We start from the raw sequence: 19,910 nt of genomic DNA on the forward strand, positions 1-19,910 counted from the left end.
CAACAGCAATTTACCACAATTTACCCACCAGATTGAGACTGGCCGCCTTTGACTGAGCTATTCAAATACATTCAAGGTTCTTGCTTTTAAATCACTCTGGAATTAGTCTGTGTGGTCACTGTCATATTCTTGCTGGAAGGTGAAAGACTGCTGTAGTCCCAGATCTCTTGGAATCCGAAACAGGTGGTTCTTCTAGGATTGCCCTGTAAATGCCTGAATTCATTTTGCCCTCAGACCAGTTTCTCAATCCCTGTCAAAACCATCCATAAGCATGCTTTGCAAAGTGAATGCTCTCAGGGCAACGAGCACTGTTGGCTTTGCACCACACATAGCATTTTGCAGCAAAGCCAGAAAGTTCACTTTTGGTCTCCTTGGACTAGGGAACCTTTTCTTACATGTCTGCAGTTTCTCCTACATGCCTTTTTGCAACTTTGAATGAGCACTGATACTGGTTAGTTTCAGCCATGGCTTGCTTCTTGCCAGTCTTTCATAAAGCCCAGTTTCATAGAGTGTCTAGGTCAGGGGTCGGCAACCTTTAACACTCAAAGAGCCATTTGGACCCGTTTCCCACACAAAAGAAAACACCGGGAGCCGCAAAACTCTTTTGACATCTAAAATGAAGATAACACTACATATATCATTTTTTAACTTAATGCTATGGATATCTTCATTATAATTTAGCTGCAGCTCTTGTTCATTCACTAAAAACTGTTATTTTTAATCTTACATTATAAACTAGTAGAACTCCTTTCATATATTTTGAATAGAACAGCTTCCTGAAGAGTCAAAGTCAATGCTAAAAGGCTGCATGCATTAAACAGCAAACCCCATAAGTTCATCAGCAGTAAAAGCAAATGAATCTACCTACGTATCATTAAACATTTGGTTTTCTTCGGAAACTTTTCTTCTATTTATCCATGGTTGGCCTACCGGGGGGGGGGGGGGGGGCTCAGCCTATGGTGGGGAGGGAGCTCAGTAAATTGGCCCAGGTTTGGGTGAGTCCGCAGATTCGCAGCTGTGCCAGAGATACAGGTGTGTTTAGTGACTGATTAGCAGATAAACAGTCAAGTGATGTGAATTGTGACAGGTCCCAAACTCAGCTTTTAACATTCAGATGAAGGAGATTACATTGGGACAAAGAGAATCCTTTCAGCAGCCTTTAGTGTAACAGGAGAGCCTGCAGGAAGCTTGTTTAGCAGAGGAAGGTAGCGATTTACTTAACTAGTTAGCCTAGTTAGCGCTGCTGTGTTCCTGAGTGGAGCTTCGAGCAGATCAGCGGCTGTGCCGGCGTGTGTTTTGAGTGACGGAGCCGCAGTAGAGGGGTTCAAGAGCCATGTGCGGCTCTGGAGCCACGGGTTACTGACCCCTGGTCTCGGTGATACTTGTCCCATGGATGGTTTCTCCCATTTCAGCTGTGGACTTCTCCAGCCCCTTCACTGTTATCATTCACCTCTTGAATGCTTCTGTGCCTCAGGCCTGCCTTACAGGGGCACCATGATTTGGTGGATGCCCTCTCTAAGCAGAACTTCAGTTGAGCCATGTTCTTTCCATTTTGCAATAATTAATTTAATTGTGCTTTATGGGATGTTCATACTGGTGGTGGTGGCTATTTTTTAATAGCTCACCCCTAATTGGCATATCTGCATAACATTTTCCTGGACATTTGACAAATCCTTGGCCTTCATGATGCTGTTTTGTACAGCCTTGTCCTCAGATTCTGAGGCCTTCCTGAAACAGATAGCTTTAAGTGGAGATTTTGCAGCAATGGACTTCCGCACCTGTACACTCCAGTCACCTACTCACATTATATGACTTCTGGAGACAGTGGGTTGCTCTACAGCTTAGGCATGTTGCAGCAAAGGAAATTAATGCTTATGCAACCAACAACTGCCAGTTTGTTTTTGTTTATTTAACCATTGCACCAAAATAAAAAATATTTAAATATTTGCACCTTCATAGTGTTGAGTATCTTGTGAAGTTCAATTGGTATCAATGTCAATTCAAACCATTTCAATCCAGGCTGTAATATGGCAAGATGGGGAAAAGTTAAAGACTGGTGAATCCCTGTACAATGAAATGTATTGCTTGATAACTTGATATTTATGTTTTCTACCGATTCACAAAGCAGATGTAAAGCTTATTGGCCTGTAATTTCCTGGATTCTCCCAGCTGAGAGGCCTCTTAGCATAGAAAGGCCTATATATGGCAGTACCCCTCCAAATGTCTCTGTGGTTTCAGCTATGATACTTCGGTTTCTCTTGGACTAGGTATTATGTTCCATGGCTTGTTCATTGCATAATTCTACCTAGTCAGTGGTTAGATGATCATAAACATTTTTATCCTCATACCAACGATTACTTCCAAATCAGATGCTCCAAATCCAAACTTCTCCTGATATCACTATCTCATCCATGCAAAACTGCTCCTCAAAATCATTTTTTAACTATCTTGACAGACCATCTTGCAGTCATGTGGAAAATTATTAGACTTTTTTTAAACCAAGCGACTATACTCCTTTCCACTGCAGGTACCAAAACAACTTGGAACGTTCTTGGAAATAGGGCATAACCCATAATTTCAGAGGTCCTTCCCCCTTTGTCTTGCACCTCCAATAACACACAAACTCACTTTTTTCTCTCCATTTTTCCAGTTTAATATCTTAGTACATATATGTCTATATCTATATATCTGCATATATATATATATATCTCTTTCTCTATTAATTTTGTTCCAGCCGCATACCATGTGCATTTTTCCAGCAGGTTTTGTAGGGTCTCTCTCTCTCTCTCTCTCTCTCTCTCTCTCTCTCTCTCTCTCTCTCTATTCCACTGATCCATTGAAACTTTAATCCACACAGAGACAGAATCACAGCAATAGGAAAGGCCTCTATTCCCACGTGATAAATGTGGGAGGGGAGTGCACTTTCCAGGCAACAATAATTAACAAAGATTAACTTGAAAACACTCTCCCCAGATCCCTCTGTGGGTGGAAGGAGCATCTTTCTGGGGAGGAGAGGTTGCAGAAGGGAAAGGGGGATATACTGCACAGGGCTGCAGCCCTTGTGTTATCCCCCTGCCACAACCCAACATGTTGCAAACACAGCTCAGAGCATCATGTCACAACACAGCTACGACACGTAACTTTGCAGCTACCAGACCATCACGCATTGTGTGGCGTTTCACCCCCGTCCCAATGGTTTTTCAAGGAAGAGGGACAGGGGTAGGCGACACAGCTTTAGGGATAAGGGGAGATCACAAAAATATAGTGGGAGGTTTCTCTCTTGAGTTATATACAGAGGGGAGTGGAAGGAGGAATCAAGCTCTGGGATGTGAACATGAATCCCCTAAATGTCCATGAGGGTAGGGGTGGCTTTCCACCCACCGATCAAGATGGTAGAAGCATCCCTTGGCTACAGTGGCAGTAGTATGGCTGTTATCTGAGAAGATGGGATTCATGAGTGGGCTGAGGACTAGCTTTGGTTGGCATAGAAGGGAGCATGGAGTTGATAAAACACTTCCATAGTTGGCCCTCCATCCAAAGGGCAGTACCAAATTGGAGGGGAAGGACACATCAACTAGCTTATCGCTCAAGAGAAAGGAAGTGTCATTTGCCCTGTCCCTTGTACCTTCTTGGCAGTCAGTGAAGACAGAAAGACACTGCCATTGTGTTTATGGGAAGGACATGCCAGGAAGGTTCTGGAATATCAGGTAATAGTGAAAAGCAGAGGTGAGGCAGGGTGAACAGGATGCATACCAGAATTAAGGCGTGCCAAGTATATCATTACCAAGAGTTGCTGGGAGGCAGGAATTGGAATTACCAATTGCTAAGACAATGGTGGAAAAGGCAGAGCCTGTAGCCAAGGCAAAGGCAATGGTTGTTGTGAGTGGACAGCTACCAAGCAGGAAATGAATGATAGCAAGGAGGGCAAGTGGCAATTGATTGGCTTATTCACAAACAGTGACACAGACACCTTGTGGCTACAAACACAGACATGGCCCCAGGAGGGGGTCCCCTCCCTCGTGCTATGTACAGAGACCCCAAGAGACCCCTCTCCCTTCCCTTTTCCCCAGCCCTGGGGACCCCCAGCATTAGGGAGAAGAGAGCTGGGAACAAAGTTTGCATATTCATGTAGAACAAATGTGAACTTGAGAAATCTGCAGCCTCAGATTCAGGGAGGAGGACTCTGATGAAAGGAGAGAAGGGAAGCTCTCTGCTAATTTGTATGTTTGTGGGATGGGGGAAGGGGTTCATTAATTTAAGGGTGCAGGGAGGTCCTAAAGAAATAAATACAAAAACATAGGGAGAAACCGTTGCATGAAACACAGAGCAGAAGAGGGAGCTAGGACAAAAGGTTTTGAGGGACAGGGAAGCTTTAATGGAAATATAAGAGAAAACGGGTCAGGGCTCCTCTGCAGGAACAAGTCCCAACATACGGTGGCATTCTTGAAATGGGCAGGAAAAAGTATTTCAGAAGCCAGCCTTGCACAGGTCTGTGATTAAAACAAAACAAAATGAAAAAAACTTTCACATTCAGAAGTATTAGCACTGGGGACCTGACACCTGCCACACTTCTAGCCCTGATGGTTCCAAGCAGGTGCAGGTGTTTTCAGTAGGATCTTAAGGGGCCCCTAATGATTTTCCCCCTAACCAGCAGTACCACTGGCTGAGGGGTCATCAAACTCTGGGAAACAGCTCATCACAAACTTTAGAAAGGTCCATCCTTTGTGATACAGATGCAGAATTTTGGGTGTACCGTAGCAGTATGGGTTACAGGGGAGAAGAGTTCCAGTAGACATAGAGGGTGTAGGCTGGGGGTGGTCAAGGGTCGCAGAGTGTAGGGGGAAGTCTCTCAGTCGGAGAAGAGGCTGGCGAAGCTCTGTCGGAGGCTGCGGATGCTCTCAGCACGCACTTCGTCCTGACTAAGGCTGCCCCGTGGCACCGGCGCCTCTGCAAGGGGGAAGGTATTGGTCAGAGATTGGGATTTGCTAAGGAGCAGCAAGAGAGGGATGTGGGGCAGGAAAGAGGGGAGGGGCAGGGAGGTGAAGAGGAGAGGAGAGATGAGAAACACACTATTAATTTCAGGTCAGGCAAGAGAGCTTGCTTCTTCAGTAACTCCAGGAGGGGGAAAAAGGGATGGAATGGGGGAGTTGAAATTGGGAAGCACTGCCCCTTTCCCAGGAGAGTGGGAGGAAGCAAGCACGGAACAGTGAAGGGGCAAGACAAGCAAGGGTTGAAAACATGGTCTCCCCTTCCCCCAGTCTTCTCACCAAGAGCTGTAAAGGGCAACCTGTCCATTAGGGGGCAGCACAGTGAAGGGAATTGTCCTGCAGCAGGACATGATTAAACAGCTGAAAGTATTTGGAGAGGGAAATTCTCAGGCCTGTTCTTCTAATTAACATTTAATTATTCTTCAGTTATTTTCAGCACTAATGGATCCTCAGTTGGGTTGAGGTAAGCAATCCTTTTTGGTAAGTTGATGGATACTTTCAATATGATGGGGTGGGATGGACCTATGGGCCCCCACATTTCCAGATTCCCAAATGCTCATCTGCCTCACACCTGTTTGCTATCCCTCCTAGCAGGTGCTTATCCTTTTTGAAACAAACAAACAAACTTCATCCTTAGAGATCCCAGATAATTTGGGATCATACAACCAGCCTGATGGTGTCCATATGCCAAACAATCTATCAGCTTTAGCTACCGTGAAATCAGAAAGCCAGTTCATAGTGAGAGTTCTTGCCTTCACTCTGACTCTGCAAAAGTCACATGTCTGTTCACAGAACCCTGAAAAATCATCTATGGGGGTCATGTTTCACAGACAGCCCAGGTGTTTCTGAAATGCACCCATCAAACCTGATTTTAACTTAATCCTAATGCTAACAGTGGAACACCAGGCTTTATCAGAAAGATTTAAGCTACACCTTTGAATATTTAAAATTATCCATCAAGGTAGGTTTTCAAAAGCAAAACCTGAAAGGACGCATTTTGAACATGTGAAGAAAGCGCTCCTTGTTCTACCAGCTTTGTCTGTGGGCTGCCTTCCTTCTTAGGGCCAGTCCTACTGTTCAGTAAGGAGTAACAGTTGCTTTGGGCAGTTTTGGGATGTTACTCAGCCTGCCATGCAACCATGATGCTATCTTGCCATCTTTGCAGTGGTGGAAGGAGATGCCCCATTCATTGCCAGTGTTGAACTAGGATTCCACTATCACTTTTCTCAACTTTGTTATTTGGAAGTTGAGGAGGAGAGCTGCCATATTTTCCTCCTCCTCCAGCAGCAAAATGGCTCAAGCCAGCTCTGAGTTTTCCTCTCTGTAGAGGAACATGCATGTGTGCAAAAACTAGCACCTCTGTTTTGTTTAAAGAGTGGTTGGGTTTTGTCTCTTTTTTAAGTTCTAATTCTCTTGCCCTCATGAGTGTAAACAACAGCTTGGGGAAAAAAGCAGGCCGGGAGTGATGTAGGCTAAACAATTAAAGAGCAGCTGTGAAGGGTTTCCTGTGGACAAGTGAGCTTTAATTCCCTGCCCCACTCTCATCTCTGTGCCCCCTCCCTTCTGCTACCACAGTTCTGAACCAGTCATTCAAAATTCCTTGAAACCTTAGCATTAGCTGAAACTGCACAAAAATAACTATGAAACTGCTAGGCATTCATCTTGAATGAAAGCGAAGTTTTATGGGCATATGGGTAGAAGCAAGTGAAGCACTCCTTAGGCACTAACATGAAAACCAGCATTATGCCAGCCTACAAAAAGCACTTCCCTAAGGTGGGGATAGAATCCAGGAGCTATGATGCATTCTCCAGACCCAAGAGCCCAGAGAGCCTTTTGGGGGGGGGGGTGGCTAATGGACAGTATAGAAATCAATCAATCAGTCAATCAATCAAATAAAAATGCTTACTTCAGCTGGGGCTGGGGTGGAGGCAGGTCCTGACTGGGCTTCTGGGCCACTTGTGGTTTTCCTTGGCTTGGTGGAGGGCGGCTTCCTTGTTGCCCTGGGCCACCAGGGCCCTGCCCCTGAGTACTAGGCCTTGGCTGCTGGGTTGTGGGTGGTGCTGGGCGCTGCTGCTGCACTCCTGCCCCCGGGGGGCGCTGCTGGGGTGCTCCCCCCTGGCTGCCCTGCCGTGGATGCTGCCGTGGCTGACTTCCTGTGGCTGGAGGACGCTGCTGCTGTGGCTGCTGTGGCTGCTGCTGCCCTGGTGGGCCCCCAGAGGCTACCTTGGGGGGCCCTGCTCCGGCAGGCCGCTGCTGCTGAGGGGACCCTTGCTGCCACGGCTGCTGTCCACCACCACTAGGGCTAGGGCCTCTCTGGGGCTGTGGGGACTGTGGAGCAGACTGCGGTCCCTGCTGGCGGGACTGATGGGTTCCTGGCCCCGGCTGGCGTTGCCCTCCTGGACGCTGCTGTGCCTGCAGAGGTGGTTGCTGGGTGGTGGGGCTTGGCAGACGCTGACCCGCTTGTGGACCACCTGGCTGTGGAGAGAGCCCCGAAAGCTGCTGACCTTGAGGAGGGGGGCGCTGTTGAGATGGGGGGCGCTGGGAGCCTGGGGGTGGCTGCTGCGGACCTCCTGGCAGACAGACAAAGTAATTTGTGAGGGCTGATGGAAATTATATCACTCATGGTCCACTGCTGGGTCCATGTGTTCCCCACAGCCAAGTTTCTTTCTTAAAAGGCCCTCCCCTGGTCTAAGTTCCTTCTTCCAAAAAGATACTCTGATTAAGCCTCTGGTCTCAATCACAAGTCCCTGTTTTCGCTGAGTCAATCTGTTTCAGCTCCTTTCCCCCATCCAGAGATTTGACCCACTTCCTTCCCACGGGCTTGACCCACTCCATCTGCAACTTACCCTGGGGTGGTGGCCTCTGCTGGGCAGGAGGGCCCTGTCGCTGTCCAGCTGGAGTGGACTGCACCTGAGGGCAAAACACACACCACACAACAGAAAGATCAGTGGGGTGAGGAGTGTCAAAAATTCTTTTCTCCACTCCTCATTATACCCCAACATAAGGAACCAAATGGAATGCATGCCAGACCAAAGAAAGTCCTCTGAAAGTCACAAAACATGTCATTACTGCCAGGAATTCTCCATCATCAGAGGATGCTGCAACAGCAGTTTGGTTTAGCTGGCCTCAAATACAGGGAGATTCAGGACCGAAAAAGGACTTTGCACAAGACTTGGTTAAGCTATGGAATTTGCTGATGGCCACCAACTTAGATGGACTTCAAAAAGGATCTGGACAAAGTCCTGAAGGATAAGGTTACCTACAGCTTCTAATTCTGACAGTGATATGCCACCTCCTACATCAGAGGCAGTTTCTCAGGAACAACAGTGGAAGAGGGCTGTTATGCTCATGTCCTTTTGTGGGCTTCTCAGAGGCTTCTGGCTGGTGGTCATGGCGAGAAACACAATGTTGGACTAGGTAGGTCTCAATTGGATTCAGCAGGGCAGTTGTTATGTTGCCTATGATTGGCAGGGGGCCTTCAGGATTTCTCTAGCTGAGTTGCTCCATATCTCTGTGACCAAACAACCTTTAACTAGAGGTACTGGAGAATCACCCTGGCAAGGCATACAGTGGTCCACAGGGCTACAGCCCCTCCCTCAACATCTCCACCCTCTCCTTGTGCCTACAGCTGTTCTTCAGCTTTTCATAAGCCATCAACACCCACAATTGTGACTACAGGGTTAAAAGGCATGTTTCCAGAGGCTCACAGTAGAAATGGCAGGATGATACCTGGGCATGCTGTCCTGAGGCAGAGCACACTGGCGAGGGTGCTGGTGTGCGAGGGATGGCCTGAGCCATGCGAATCAACACCAGCTCCACAATCAGGTGCTTGTCTTCATCCTGGTGGTCTCCAATCAGAGGCATGGATGATCCCACTACCTAGGGAAAAGAGGAAAAGAGTAGGAGTGGTGAGCCCATTTCATAAAATCAGACTGAGTATGTGACATGTCCTGAGGGCTTAAGTGAGAAAGCAGAGCATGCTGGTTAATATTTTTAATGAACACACACACAGAGTGGAAATTTTGAACTGCGAAAACCATGCTTGAGATGATGATGAGGATCAGCAACTAAGAAATACAAGATGTGGTGGATTAAAAAGAACTAGTGGAACATACGAGAAGCCAAGATGCTGTGCTGAGAAAGAAGAAGCCATAGTTCAAAGCTCACCTCTGCCATGACCTCTCTAGGTAGCTTTGGCACTCTGGCTCCCTGCCCCCCAAATTGGCAACATGACGATAATAGCAGGTGATCAACATCACACACTATTTATTGAAAGGATTACTGAGAAAATATGCTTGCTTTGTGTATAAACGCTAAGCAGTAGTATTAACAAAACCACATGGGGCAAAGTGTGGTGACTCAGAAATGCACTCTGCCCCACAATGCCAGGAAGTAGTTGGAAGTAAGCCAGTTTTGTTCTACTGACTTTAACGGGAATATTTATTTTATTTTATTTAAAACTTTTATATGCCGTCCCTTATGCATGGCATCTCAGGACAGCTTACAATCACCAGCCCACTCACACCCTTTCCTGCATCTTGTTCTTCAGAAGTGGACAGCCAGATGTGCATCTGCAGCTATAGGAAAATGCCATATTGGCCAATCATACATTCAAATAAGTTCTGTGTAGGGAAAAACCCTAAGAAGCAATTCTGATTCAGCTTCCCAAGAGCTGTCCTACTCTGTCCTGGTTCAACTTCCAGGAGATATACAGCTGCAGTTTTGACATGAGTCAGAACTATCCTGAGACCAATTCAGCACGACAAAACATTAAACTCCAGAATCAAGTGGGCTGCCATCTTTAATAGGTTTAAATCAATGGATTAAATGATCAAAGCTTTCATTGGGTAGGGCTCCATTCTAATCTGTGAGGATATATTTTATTATTACTGCAATTGCATACAAAGAGCAACTTTATCTATAGCAAGCTCTTGCGATTCCAGTGTTTCTGTAACAGGGAAATGGGAAGATGTTACAGATGGTCTTTTGTTCTAACAATGAATGTTATCAAATGGTAAGTTATTCATATTGCACATCTCATGCAATTTTTGATTATATTTGCATCTCAGCTTTTCTGCAAGGAATTTAGGGCAAAGTGCATGAAGCTACCCCACTATCCTCATAACAACCCTGTGAAGAAGGCTAGGCTGAGAGAAAGTAGCAGGTCTAAAGCCATTCAATGAGCTTCACAGCTGAACAGTGTTTTGAAGTCTCTCTCTACAGTCTCTCTCTACACCACCCCTGCACTCTGAAAACACACCCATACCAAGTTTTTGAAATCTATTTATGTCCATTAACCAGGCAGGTTCAAAAGTAAATAAAGCTTTAAAAATGCCATCATACTCAACAGACTTAGTTAGACAAAGAACTTGAGAACTGGTCCTTAAAACAAATTTTCTAACCTTCCCTTCCCCCAAGGGGCCTACAAAGTTTTGATTTTCCTGATATTTAGCTTGCAGAAGTGAGAATCATGGACATGCACACAAAAGCACCCCATAACCAGTGCCTCACCTCAATGATGTGGTCACGTCCATCCTTGCCATGCAGAGCTTCCACTGCACAGATGTCCAAGCCACCAAAGATTTCTGAACAAGTGTCCACCCACAGCTTGTACCTACCAGGAAAGGTGGGGATGCGGAGAGAATAAGGTAGCAATGATGACTGACACATCATAGGGAATCCTTTCCATTAGTTCCACCAACTCAGAGTTTTAGCCAAAAGAAGAAAAGGAAGAGTCCCTAAGACAGGGGCTCTCTCCTAATCTAGCCCTCTGGATATAATCCACCCTGCCACCCTTCTAATCATTTCCACCTTCCCTTACCACTCACCTATCTGACATGGCTATTTGTTCCAGCATGGCAGATCCGGTGTTTGTTTTCCAGTTCCCCGAAACAGAGGTTCTCCTGTCAGGGGAGATGGAGCACTTTAAGTATTTTGCAAGTTCTAGAAAGAGACCAGGTGGGAGGTTATTCCTTGCAGAAGGTAGCTTAGAACACCAAAGAAAGGGTTTCTTTGCTGCTAAAAGTTTGAAGGGGGCTCAGTAGAAGAAAATAAACCAATGGGACTTGGAAGCATAATGTTGTGCAAATGAAGTACAATGTTGTAGGCAACAGTGATGCTGTCAGGAGGACTGATCCAAACCAGCCAGAATATCCAACGATCCAAAGCAATATGGGCAGCAGGACTCAGTTTTGCCTTAGGTGGGAATTTTTTAAAAGGGGAAATTCTAAAGGCACAGTGACAGACAATTCCAACAAGGAAAGCGGGTAAAAGATAACAGAAGTCCATGTGGCTTCACAAAAAGCTTAGAGATGATCTGAAAAAAGGACATGTTGAGGAAGCAGAAGGAAAGCCAGGCTACAAAGGAAGAATAAAGGCAGGCAGCATGGCAGTGCAGGGATGGCATCAGAAAGGCTAAAGTTAAGAATGAATTAAGGCTAGCAAGGGATGCTAAAAGCAACAAAAAAATAACCCTTCAGATATGTTCAAAGTAAAAGACAGAAGAAAGAAATGGAGGATCAACTACTCAATGTGGATGGCAAAATGATAACTGATGACAGAGAAAAGGCAGACATGCTCAGTTCCCACTTTGATTCAGTCTTTGTGATGAAAGGAAAGTACAAACTGAAGGAGCAGGATGGAAGCTCAGGATGGATAGACAAATGGTCAAGGATCATCTGATTGGGCTGAATGAGTTCAAATCTCCATCCAAGAGTCATAAAGGAGCTGGCAGAATTCTCAGAACCACGGTCTATTACCCATGAAAATTCATGGAGGACAGGGGAAGTGCCAATGGAGAAGGGCCAATGTGCCTATGTTCGAGAAAGGAAAAGAAGAACCTGGGAACTACAGATCAGTCAGTCTGACATCAATCCCTGGGAAAATTCTGGAGCAGAATATAAAGCAGTCAGTCTGCAAATACCTTAAAAACAATGCTGTGATTACTAGAAGACAACATGAGACCGGGACTCAAGAACAAATCCTGCCAGCCTAATCTGATTCCATTTTTTTTAAATTGGGACTGGGACTCAGATGAGCTGGGTTCTAATCCCCACTCAGCTATGGAGCTCACTGGATGAATTTGGCCTGTCACAGACTCTCAGCCCAAACTAGGGTTGTTGTGAGGATAAGATTGAGAGGAGGAGGAGAATTATGTAAGCCACCTTGTATTCCTTGGAAGGAAAAAAGGCAGGGTATAAATATAATAAACAAATAAATACATGCATGCATGCATAACGTGCCAGAAATATGGAATACAAGCATTGCAGAAAATGGGGAGGGGCGAATACCTAAGTCCTGAATAATAAACCTCTTAAGGTTGAACAATTAAAAAGGATTATTGTGAACAACAATAAAGGAAAAAAGGAGAAAAACTGCCACCTAATTTGCTGACCCTCCTCTTGAACATTTAACAACAAACAATATGGAAAGTGGGCAGGCAAACATTCTCCTAGCACTGAGATGAAGTGAAGGGAAAAGCTTCATCTGTTCAGTTTAAGTAAGTCAGCATGTTAAGGGCATAGTGACTGACCCTATAAAAATGGTGGCAATGCTTGTGCAGCATCTTGCACAAAGAGCCGAGTTTAAGACAGAGCTAAGAATAGATTCTCAAACTTTGGAAAAGTATGAGGGACTCAAGCTTGACTTCTGTGAGAAGATGCTTTTGTCTGCACAGAATCAATCAGATGTGGCTTCTAAAAATAATAGTCTCCATCCCTCATTGCCAAATGTCTAGACAGCCATAGTGCAAAAAAGTAGGAAAGCAGGAGTCTTTCTTGGGGCGTCTTAAAGATGACCAAAAGGTGCCATAGTGACATTTAAAATACATTAAGACTGATTATGAACTTGTTCTATGCAAAGGCCTTCAGTCTGAATGTTGCAAATATTTAAATACCAAAAAGTGTCACCACTGAGGCTTAGAAATAGGGAAAGAAACATTTTAAATGTGAATAAATGCACCTGAAATCATACTCAGGTGAGACTAGACCATGCCTAGTCTAACTTTCTAGAAACAGATGCTAAAATTTTCACCAGGAACAACAAAGCTGCATGGCATTGGAAGTTGGAAAGGGTCATTTTGCTGTAGAGAGAAGAAAAAGTGGGGAAGAGATGGATTCAGGATGGGAAGGGCTTGTGCTTCAAAGAGGGTGCCATGAAGCTTCAAATAAGAGGCTGAATGCCACAGGGTAAAGAACAAGGAGTTCCCCAGGGGTCACTGCCTCACACTCACATGTAGGCTTTGTAGTTGTTGCCAATCTTCTGGATACGGACATCGTATTTAGCATCAATAAAGGGCTCTGAAGTGGCATAAGTTTTGGTGAGGGCCACCACACTGGCAATGTCCTGGAAATCATACTGGTTCTCTACCTTGACCTGCAAGCAAACACAGAAGAACTTTCCCTTCTATTGTGCCCAGTGCAAACAAAAGTTGCTGCTCTCTTACTCTCTCTCTGCATCATGGGATGGGAAAACTCTCATTGCAGCTGTAACTGCAAGACAGAGAAAGAAGGCTGATCCTGGGGGAAGAGTAAAGGAAAACTTATTTCCTCAAATGCACACCCTCCTACCAACCTGGGAAAGAGAATGGATGGAGAATTCAGAGGCAAACTTCCCATTTGAGGTGCTTAAATTCTAGGGACACATGCTTCAGATATGCTAAACCTTGGGCAGATAGATTGAGAAAGAGAGAGAGAAAGCTCAGATGCCTGCACTTTGGGAAAGAGGGAGCTTAGCAGCTCTGTTGTCAGGGTGATAACCTTTTCATCCCAAGTAGGGCCAGCTCAACCCAGTAGGCAGTGTGGGCAGCTGCCTGGGCCATTAGAACTCAAGAAGTGCTGAGATGGACAAAATGTGGATGAGGGGCAAACTAATTTATCCACAACAGCAAAAATCTTGCTCTTTGTCCAAATCAGTCAACATCGTGGAGGAGGGCAGGATGGATTCTTCACTGTGCTCTACTGTAGAGGGAGGTATTTGCTCAGTTTGTTTTACCACTCACCTTGCCCATTCCAGAGTGAGCATGTCCCATCTTCACCACCACAGGGTACTTGGAGGTTGTGAGCTGAAACAGAATGAGAAAGAGGAGTCAGGGAAGGGCAGACAATTTCTGGGATTAGTTATACAGTCATGTTCTGCTGCAGGAGTTATCACTGTTCAATGCCATTATATGAAACTGCACATTCACACAAAACAAGGAACAGTGTTGGAGAAGATGGTGCCTCCTTTGTTCTTACAAATACAGGGTTAAAGAGAAAACTTGTGTGTCTGTGGATGTAAGAGAACTGCTCCTAGATAACAGAGAACAAGAAGGAACAAGGATGAGTGTTTGAACTGCATCTTGAAAGAGTTGTCCTTAGGTAAGGTATGAACAGAGGGAGGAAAATTCCCAGCCTCAGGAAGGGAGAGGGGCTATAAGAAAGTTGTTAGAGGATGAGGTAAAGTATAAAAGTTTTGTTCTGTGTACTGCACAGTTCTAAAGCATTCTTCCTACACATGTAATACATCAACAGCCTTGCATGCCTTTTTTCTTAATAAATATTTCTGGTTTGCTTTTTAAAAATCTATTTTGGCCTGTTTCATGCAAGATCTAACAATGGCAAATGCTGTGGAGAGCAAGCCTAAAATGTTCAAAACAGCCTTAATGAAACCTAGAGAGATTGCAGCAAACTGCCACTTCCTAAGGATGGATCATGTCTAGAGTAGACCCATTGAAACCAATGAAATGTCACTTAGGATGGGTTCACATAGCAAGCAACGGTGGGGGGCGGGGTTTCCACACAAGTTTGTCTCCCATGTCACCCAAACTCTATGGTTTCCTGGAATCACGATAGCTTGTTCTGTCATCCAAATCCAGAAAATCATGGTACCAAGTACTGCACCATAGAGCCTCTTGGCAAGAGTGGCCCACTGCTGCTCTTGCCGAGCAGCTATCCAGAGAGCACCACTGACCACTGCCGTTCTGCACAACTGCTTCAACCACATCCTGTTCTAAAGATCTTCTTTGGGGCAGGAGTGAACAATCAACTGGTCAGTGCTTGGAAAACAACATCACTGCTCACCTGATTGGAAAACAACATCACTGCTCACCTGATTCCCCCACCAGCCCTCCTGTGGGGCAGTGGCAAAGTAGCACATGGTTAGAGGCTGCACACCCCAACAGACTCCCCTCTGGCATCCCTTTCACATGCAAGCAGGAGGGGTGAGAATCAAGAATCAGCTGTGTGTCTTGGTAGATTCCCTCACTGCTCCCCCCCCCCTTTGTTACAGCTAGTTGCTGGTAAATGGCCTCAAGAAAGAGGGTTAAGAAGGCAATCAGCACCAGCTGATGCTCATCCCATCAGCAGGAGGGGGGAATCCACTGAGCAGCACAGCCCCCAACTAGGCACTGACACCCAGTGGCTTCTCACTCCTCCTGCTTGTGCATGTAAGGGTCTTCCCTCAGTTGTGCATGGAGGCCAAGGCAGAAAGTGACCTCTCCAGTGGCTAACCCAGTGGGGATTGGGGAAATGGGGCAGTGGGTGCCATAGCCTGTTAGGCTAGGCAAGGCAAGGCAAGGCGCTCCTTCTGTCACCACACATTGCCACTCCAACCTGGGGTTCTGTGGGCAGCATGTTTTGGAGCCCCACAGCTGCTCTCCATACACCTATAAGTGCCAGGAGAATAGGATCAGCAGGAATGCAGGGGGAAGCCACATGAAGTGTCACTTGGCCATTTTGTCAGCTGTTGCTGGCTAAAGCCCCTTTGCCAGAGCAGCAACTCATTTTTTGCACTCTGAAAAAGGGGTTTTGTAGTTTTTCAGCTTGATTGTGACATGTCACCTGTGTTCAGACTACACACTAAGTCATGGTGGGACAAAAGAAGTCATTGATATTTGAGATGGTTTATGCACCACCCTAGGGTGTCCTAGAATCCCACTCCCCCCAGAAAACAAGGAGATTCAGATGACATGCTAAAGTGACCTCCCATGTGTTTAGTGTCTTGTGTGAACCCAGTCAGCATAAGCTTGCTATGGGAAACAGGAGCACAACACTGTCATACCCACAGGAAAAACAAATCTGTGTCTAGCATGGAGCTACTCTAATAATTCTCCTTTAAGTGTCACTAGTATGGCTTCATCCTGAATAGGGCAGTTCATTCCAAGAACCCATGGTTCAGGAAGTACGCTGACAAAAAGGCCTACATATATATGATGCAAACAATGTGATTAGCAATCACATCACAGGTTTTTTTAAAAAAAAATCAGTATCCAATTTTAGTCACCAAATAGGGTCATTTAAATCAGTGGGATTTAATTTATTCATGACTAACTTAAGCTCCACTGATTTTGTGACTCTGTTCCAAGTATAACTAAATCTGGAACTAACCTCAGCTGGTAAGGGAAGATTGTCCTCAGGAATGCAAATATATAGAGGGGAAATTTATACCTTTCGTTCCCAAACACAGTACTGGGTTGGCAATTGGACTTAGAAAGCTCCCACTGTGTTTCCTAAGTGCCACACTGGGATGGGGCGTGGGGGTACCAATATTGCAGCTAGGGAGGGAAGAGTTAAAATTTCCCTCCCTGTTCCTAATGGCAATCTATACATCCCTCCCCGCACTTCCATGTCTGGTAATTTTTTTTAAATCCACAACATGATTGCTAATCATGTCATTCATGTCCATGGAGAAATAAGAAATGGTTCACCTATGCTCAGGGCTTTTTTTGTCATAGAACAGAGTTCCGGCACCTTTTTTTGATGGATTTTTCCAACGGATTTTTCCAAGTGATTTTGAATCGCCCTGCCGGGCTTAGCAGGTCGGCAGCAAAAATCATTAAAATAGTGCATGCAGGCTGCTTGTGTGCCTGCGCTGATTGTGAGGGCACTGCTCGGCCTGGGACGCTGCTTGGCTTGGGACTGGTCGTGTGGTCACGTGCTGAGTGCCCACTGCCGGCAGTGACCATTATGGCGGTGACCATTATGTTTATGTGTGTGTAGAGTGACTGGCTATGTGCAAAGGGTAAGTAAGTTCTTTATTTCAAAAAAAGTTGGTGAATTGAAAATCTTTTTTAGTGTAAAAGTATGACCCCAAGACGTGAGTTCCGCCACCTTTTTTTTTTTTTTTTTTACAAAAAAAGCACTGCCTATGCTGAACACCATTACAACAGCAAACAGAAGGAAGACAATAAAGAAAAAGATGGCTGAGATTCTCTGGAAAGTATAAAAGAATGTGAGAATAGCTGTATGAGTTGTTCTGCATAGGTCTAATGCCACCTGGAAACATCCATCATGTACTCTTGTTGACCTCTTGCCTGCACTGGATTTGATGTAGGCTTGTTTTAAGTTTATTGCACTGCATTCATCTGAAGTGGTGGAGGTGATGGTGCAAATTTCTCATCATGGTTCCTATATGGAAGGCTGGTTCCAGGTTGGCCAAGTTGAACATTTCTCCAAGACCCTGGCCAAAGGTCCACTGCCCCCACAGTGGCACTATTCCCATACTGTATCCCACAAGGTCAGATGCTGTGTGACACAGCTCTGATTCTGCATGTCTTCTTTTCCAAGCTAAAGGTGCCCAGGTCCAGCTCTGGAGGGGGGAAGCAATTTAAACATGCAGTAGCTGTAAAAAAATTAAATAGCCTTACACCCTTTGCCTTACCCCACAAATATGGGCCTGAAGTGGCCCACTGAGGATGCTTTGTGGAGTCACTAGAGCAATCATGGAGTCAGTAGAGCAAATCTGCATGCAATCTATCCCACAAATAGAACATCTCAGCCATCAGTTTCATCCTTTGCCTATGACTCAAAAGGGATTAATGTTCTGGTTTGTGTGTGTTTATCTATTATTTTGGGAAATACATTTCCGTCTTACCATATGAAGACATGACCCATCTTCTCTCTAAGTTTTTTCAGAGCCTGAGAAATGGCAGTGCTTGCGTAAAAGCCTTTGGAAACTGGGAGGTACTGCATGGATAACAGCTGAAGGGAACTATTTGGTGCTTGAAATGCACCCAAAAACAGTGCCTGAATTTTGCAGCTGTTGGGAGGAAGCAGACTCAGGGAGATGTAGTTATGTGCAATTGCTTTTGAGGAACGGATGGTTTTGCCATTTTTATTGTCATCCTCCCCCACCAACCTCATCAAATTTTTCCATTTGTAAACAATCATACATTATGAAAACAACACAGGTCTTTAGTATACTGAAATAAGACACTGAAAATGCTATCTTGAAAAACCATTTGAGGAAGTGAGGAGCACAAATGACAACCACTTACTCATTTGTATAAATGCCTGACCACTAATCCTGACTCACAGAAAATGCAAAGTAACTTCAGATTTTCTCCCCTCTGAAAGGAAGTGCCACCAATCCTCACAATTGCTCTAATCATTTTACAGGAAAAGAAAGTTCCAGAAAGAGGATGGTGGCTACCCAATGACATACTTCCTGACAACAGTTTGAGTACAAGAAGTGCACAGTAAGCAATGTGAACCGTGATCTGAGCAGGGCTGCAGAAACATTTCAAACATTCAGATGCCAAGACCTGCAGTTAGGACAGAGAGGACCAAATCATAACCAGAGATGGACAACAGGTAAGATGGATCACATCTCACCCTTGCCCCCAAATAGTTATATTTGAGAGTCAGTGTGGTGTAGTGGTTAAAAGCATGGGACTGGGACTCAGAAGAACTGGATTCTAGTCCCTGCTCAGCCATGGAGCCAACTGGGTGACTTTGGGCCAGTCACAGACTCTCAGCCCAACCTACCTCACAGGGTTGTTGTTGTGGGGATAAGATGGAGGAGAATGATGTAACCTGCCTTGAGCCCTGTGAGGAAAAAGGCAGGGTATAAATCGAAAAATAAATAAATAAATGTTTAAGCTCTCTGGAGACCTACCACATTTTGTTTATTTTTTATCTGCCTTTCTTCAAGCTTCTCAGAGTAACTTCCAGCCTCCCATCTAGCAATTTGACATTGAAACAGCATCACTTGTCTCCAAACTATTTTCTAGGAGAAACATGGTGTGCAGGCCATGGAGGACACAGTGAGGAGCTCTGTCTAAGTTTCATATTTAGTTACTATAGCAGCTTTCCTCAGCCTGGTTTCCTCCAGATGTTTTAAACTGGTTGATTAGCTGTGCTGGCTGGGGCTCATGAGACTGGATGTCCAAGCATCTGGAAAGCATCAGGTTGGGGAAGGCTATGTTATGGGATCTGAAAAAGTAAACCTAACTGATGCTTCTAAACTACTTTACTTTGGCCAGCGTTGGGGGTTACAATTTAAACTTGAAAAGATTGAAGAGCACCCCTCTCACATTCTTATGAAATACCTCCGCACCAACTGTCCTAGCTATAAACAAAACTGGAAATGGCATTAGTGTTATCCCCTGGACATACAGTGGAATCCTGTGCAAGTTTACAGAAAAGCAATCTTGCTCTGCTCAATGAGACTCAGATGCTTGCAGTTGGAGAACTCTTAGCACTACCGGTCAAAGGACACTGAGGAGCTGCCCCATCTATCCTGCACTAACAGATTTACTGTGTAAATAAATAGGAAGAAACAACAATTGTAAACACGAGGGTTTCAACTGGAAGACATCTTCATCTGAACACCCTGTGAAATCCCATGGATAAGGTAGGGTGATGACATGATAAAAACCAAGATCCAGAATCCTCATTCCACCAGCAGAATATCATCCCCTGAATGAGGCTTCTGGTGGGTCCCCTAACCTCTGGAGGAGGTTTGGAAAGTGTGCAGGGGGGATTGGAAATCCGAGGACGAAACAGAAGTCCCATTCTGACATCTGGAAGCACCCACTGCAGAATGTTCAAGAGACAATCCAAAGTTTCTGTCATCTGGAAAAGCATTTCATTATTTTTTATAAATGTTGTAAAAAAAGAGAGATTCCACACTTTCATGCTGCACTGTGCATGTATGAATGACCTT

General features: G+C 45.1%; 1 protein-coding gene across 2 annotated transcripts in view; it reads right to left on the reverse strand.

The window, feature by feature from the left end:
- Positions 1-3,225: 3,225 nt before the first annotated feature.
- Positions 3,226-19,910, reverse strand: part of SYN1 (synapsin I) — a 115,900-nt gene continuing 99,215 nt past the window's right edge. Inside the window, exons 6-13 of one of the 2 annotated variants that reach the window (XM_044431472.1) lie at positions 13,987-14,049; positions 13,219-13,361; positions 10,817-10,891; positions 10,500-10,602; positions 8,718-8,867; positions 7,835-7,898; positions 6,895-7,558; positions 3,226-4,985 (exon numbers count right to left, since the gene is read on the reverse strand). In XM_044431472.1, coding sequence (XP_044287407.1) covers positions 4,850-4,985; positions 6,895-7,558; positions 7,835-7,898; positions 8,718-8,867; positions 10,500-10,602; positions 10,817-10,891; positions 13,219-13,361; positions 13,987-14,049 — 1,398 coding nt within the window. In that variant the 3' untranslated portion in view covers positions 3,226-4,849. Of the gene's footprint in view, positions 4,986-6,894; positions 7,559-7,834; positions 7,899-8,677; positions 8,868-10,499; positions 10,603-10,816; positions 10,892-13,218; positions 13,362-13,986; positions 14,050-19,910 lie in introns of both variants that reach the window. The other variant, XM_044431471.1, reaches the window with a different exon arrangement.

The sequence above is a fragment of the Varanus komodoensis genome, unplaced genomic scaffold (assembly GCF_004798865.1).
Source record: "Varanus komodoensis strain SLA01 unplaced genomic scaffold, ASM479886v1 scaffold22, whole genome shotgun sequence".
NCBI classification, from domain to species: Eukaryota; Metazoa; Chordata; class Lepidosauria; order Squamata; family Varanidae; genus Varanus; species Varanus komodoensis.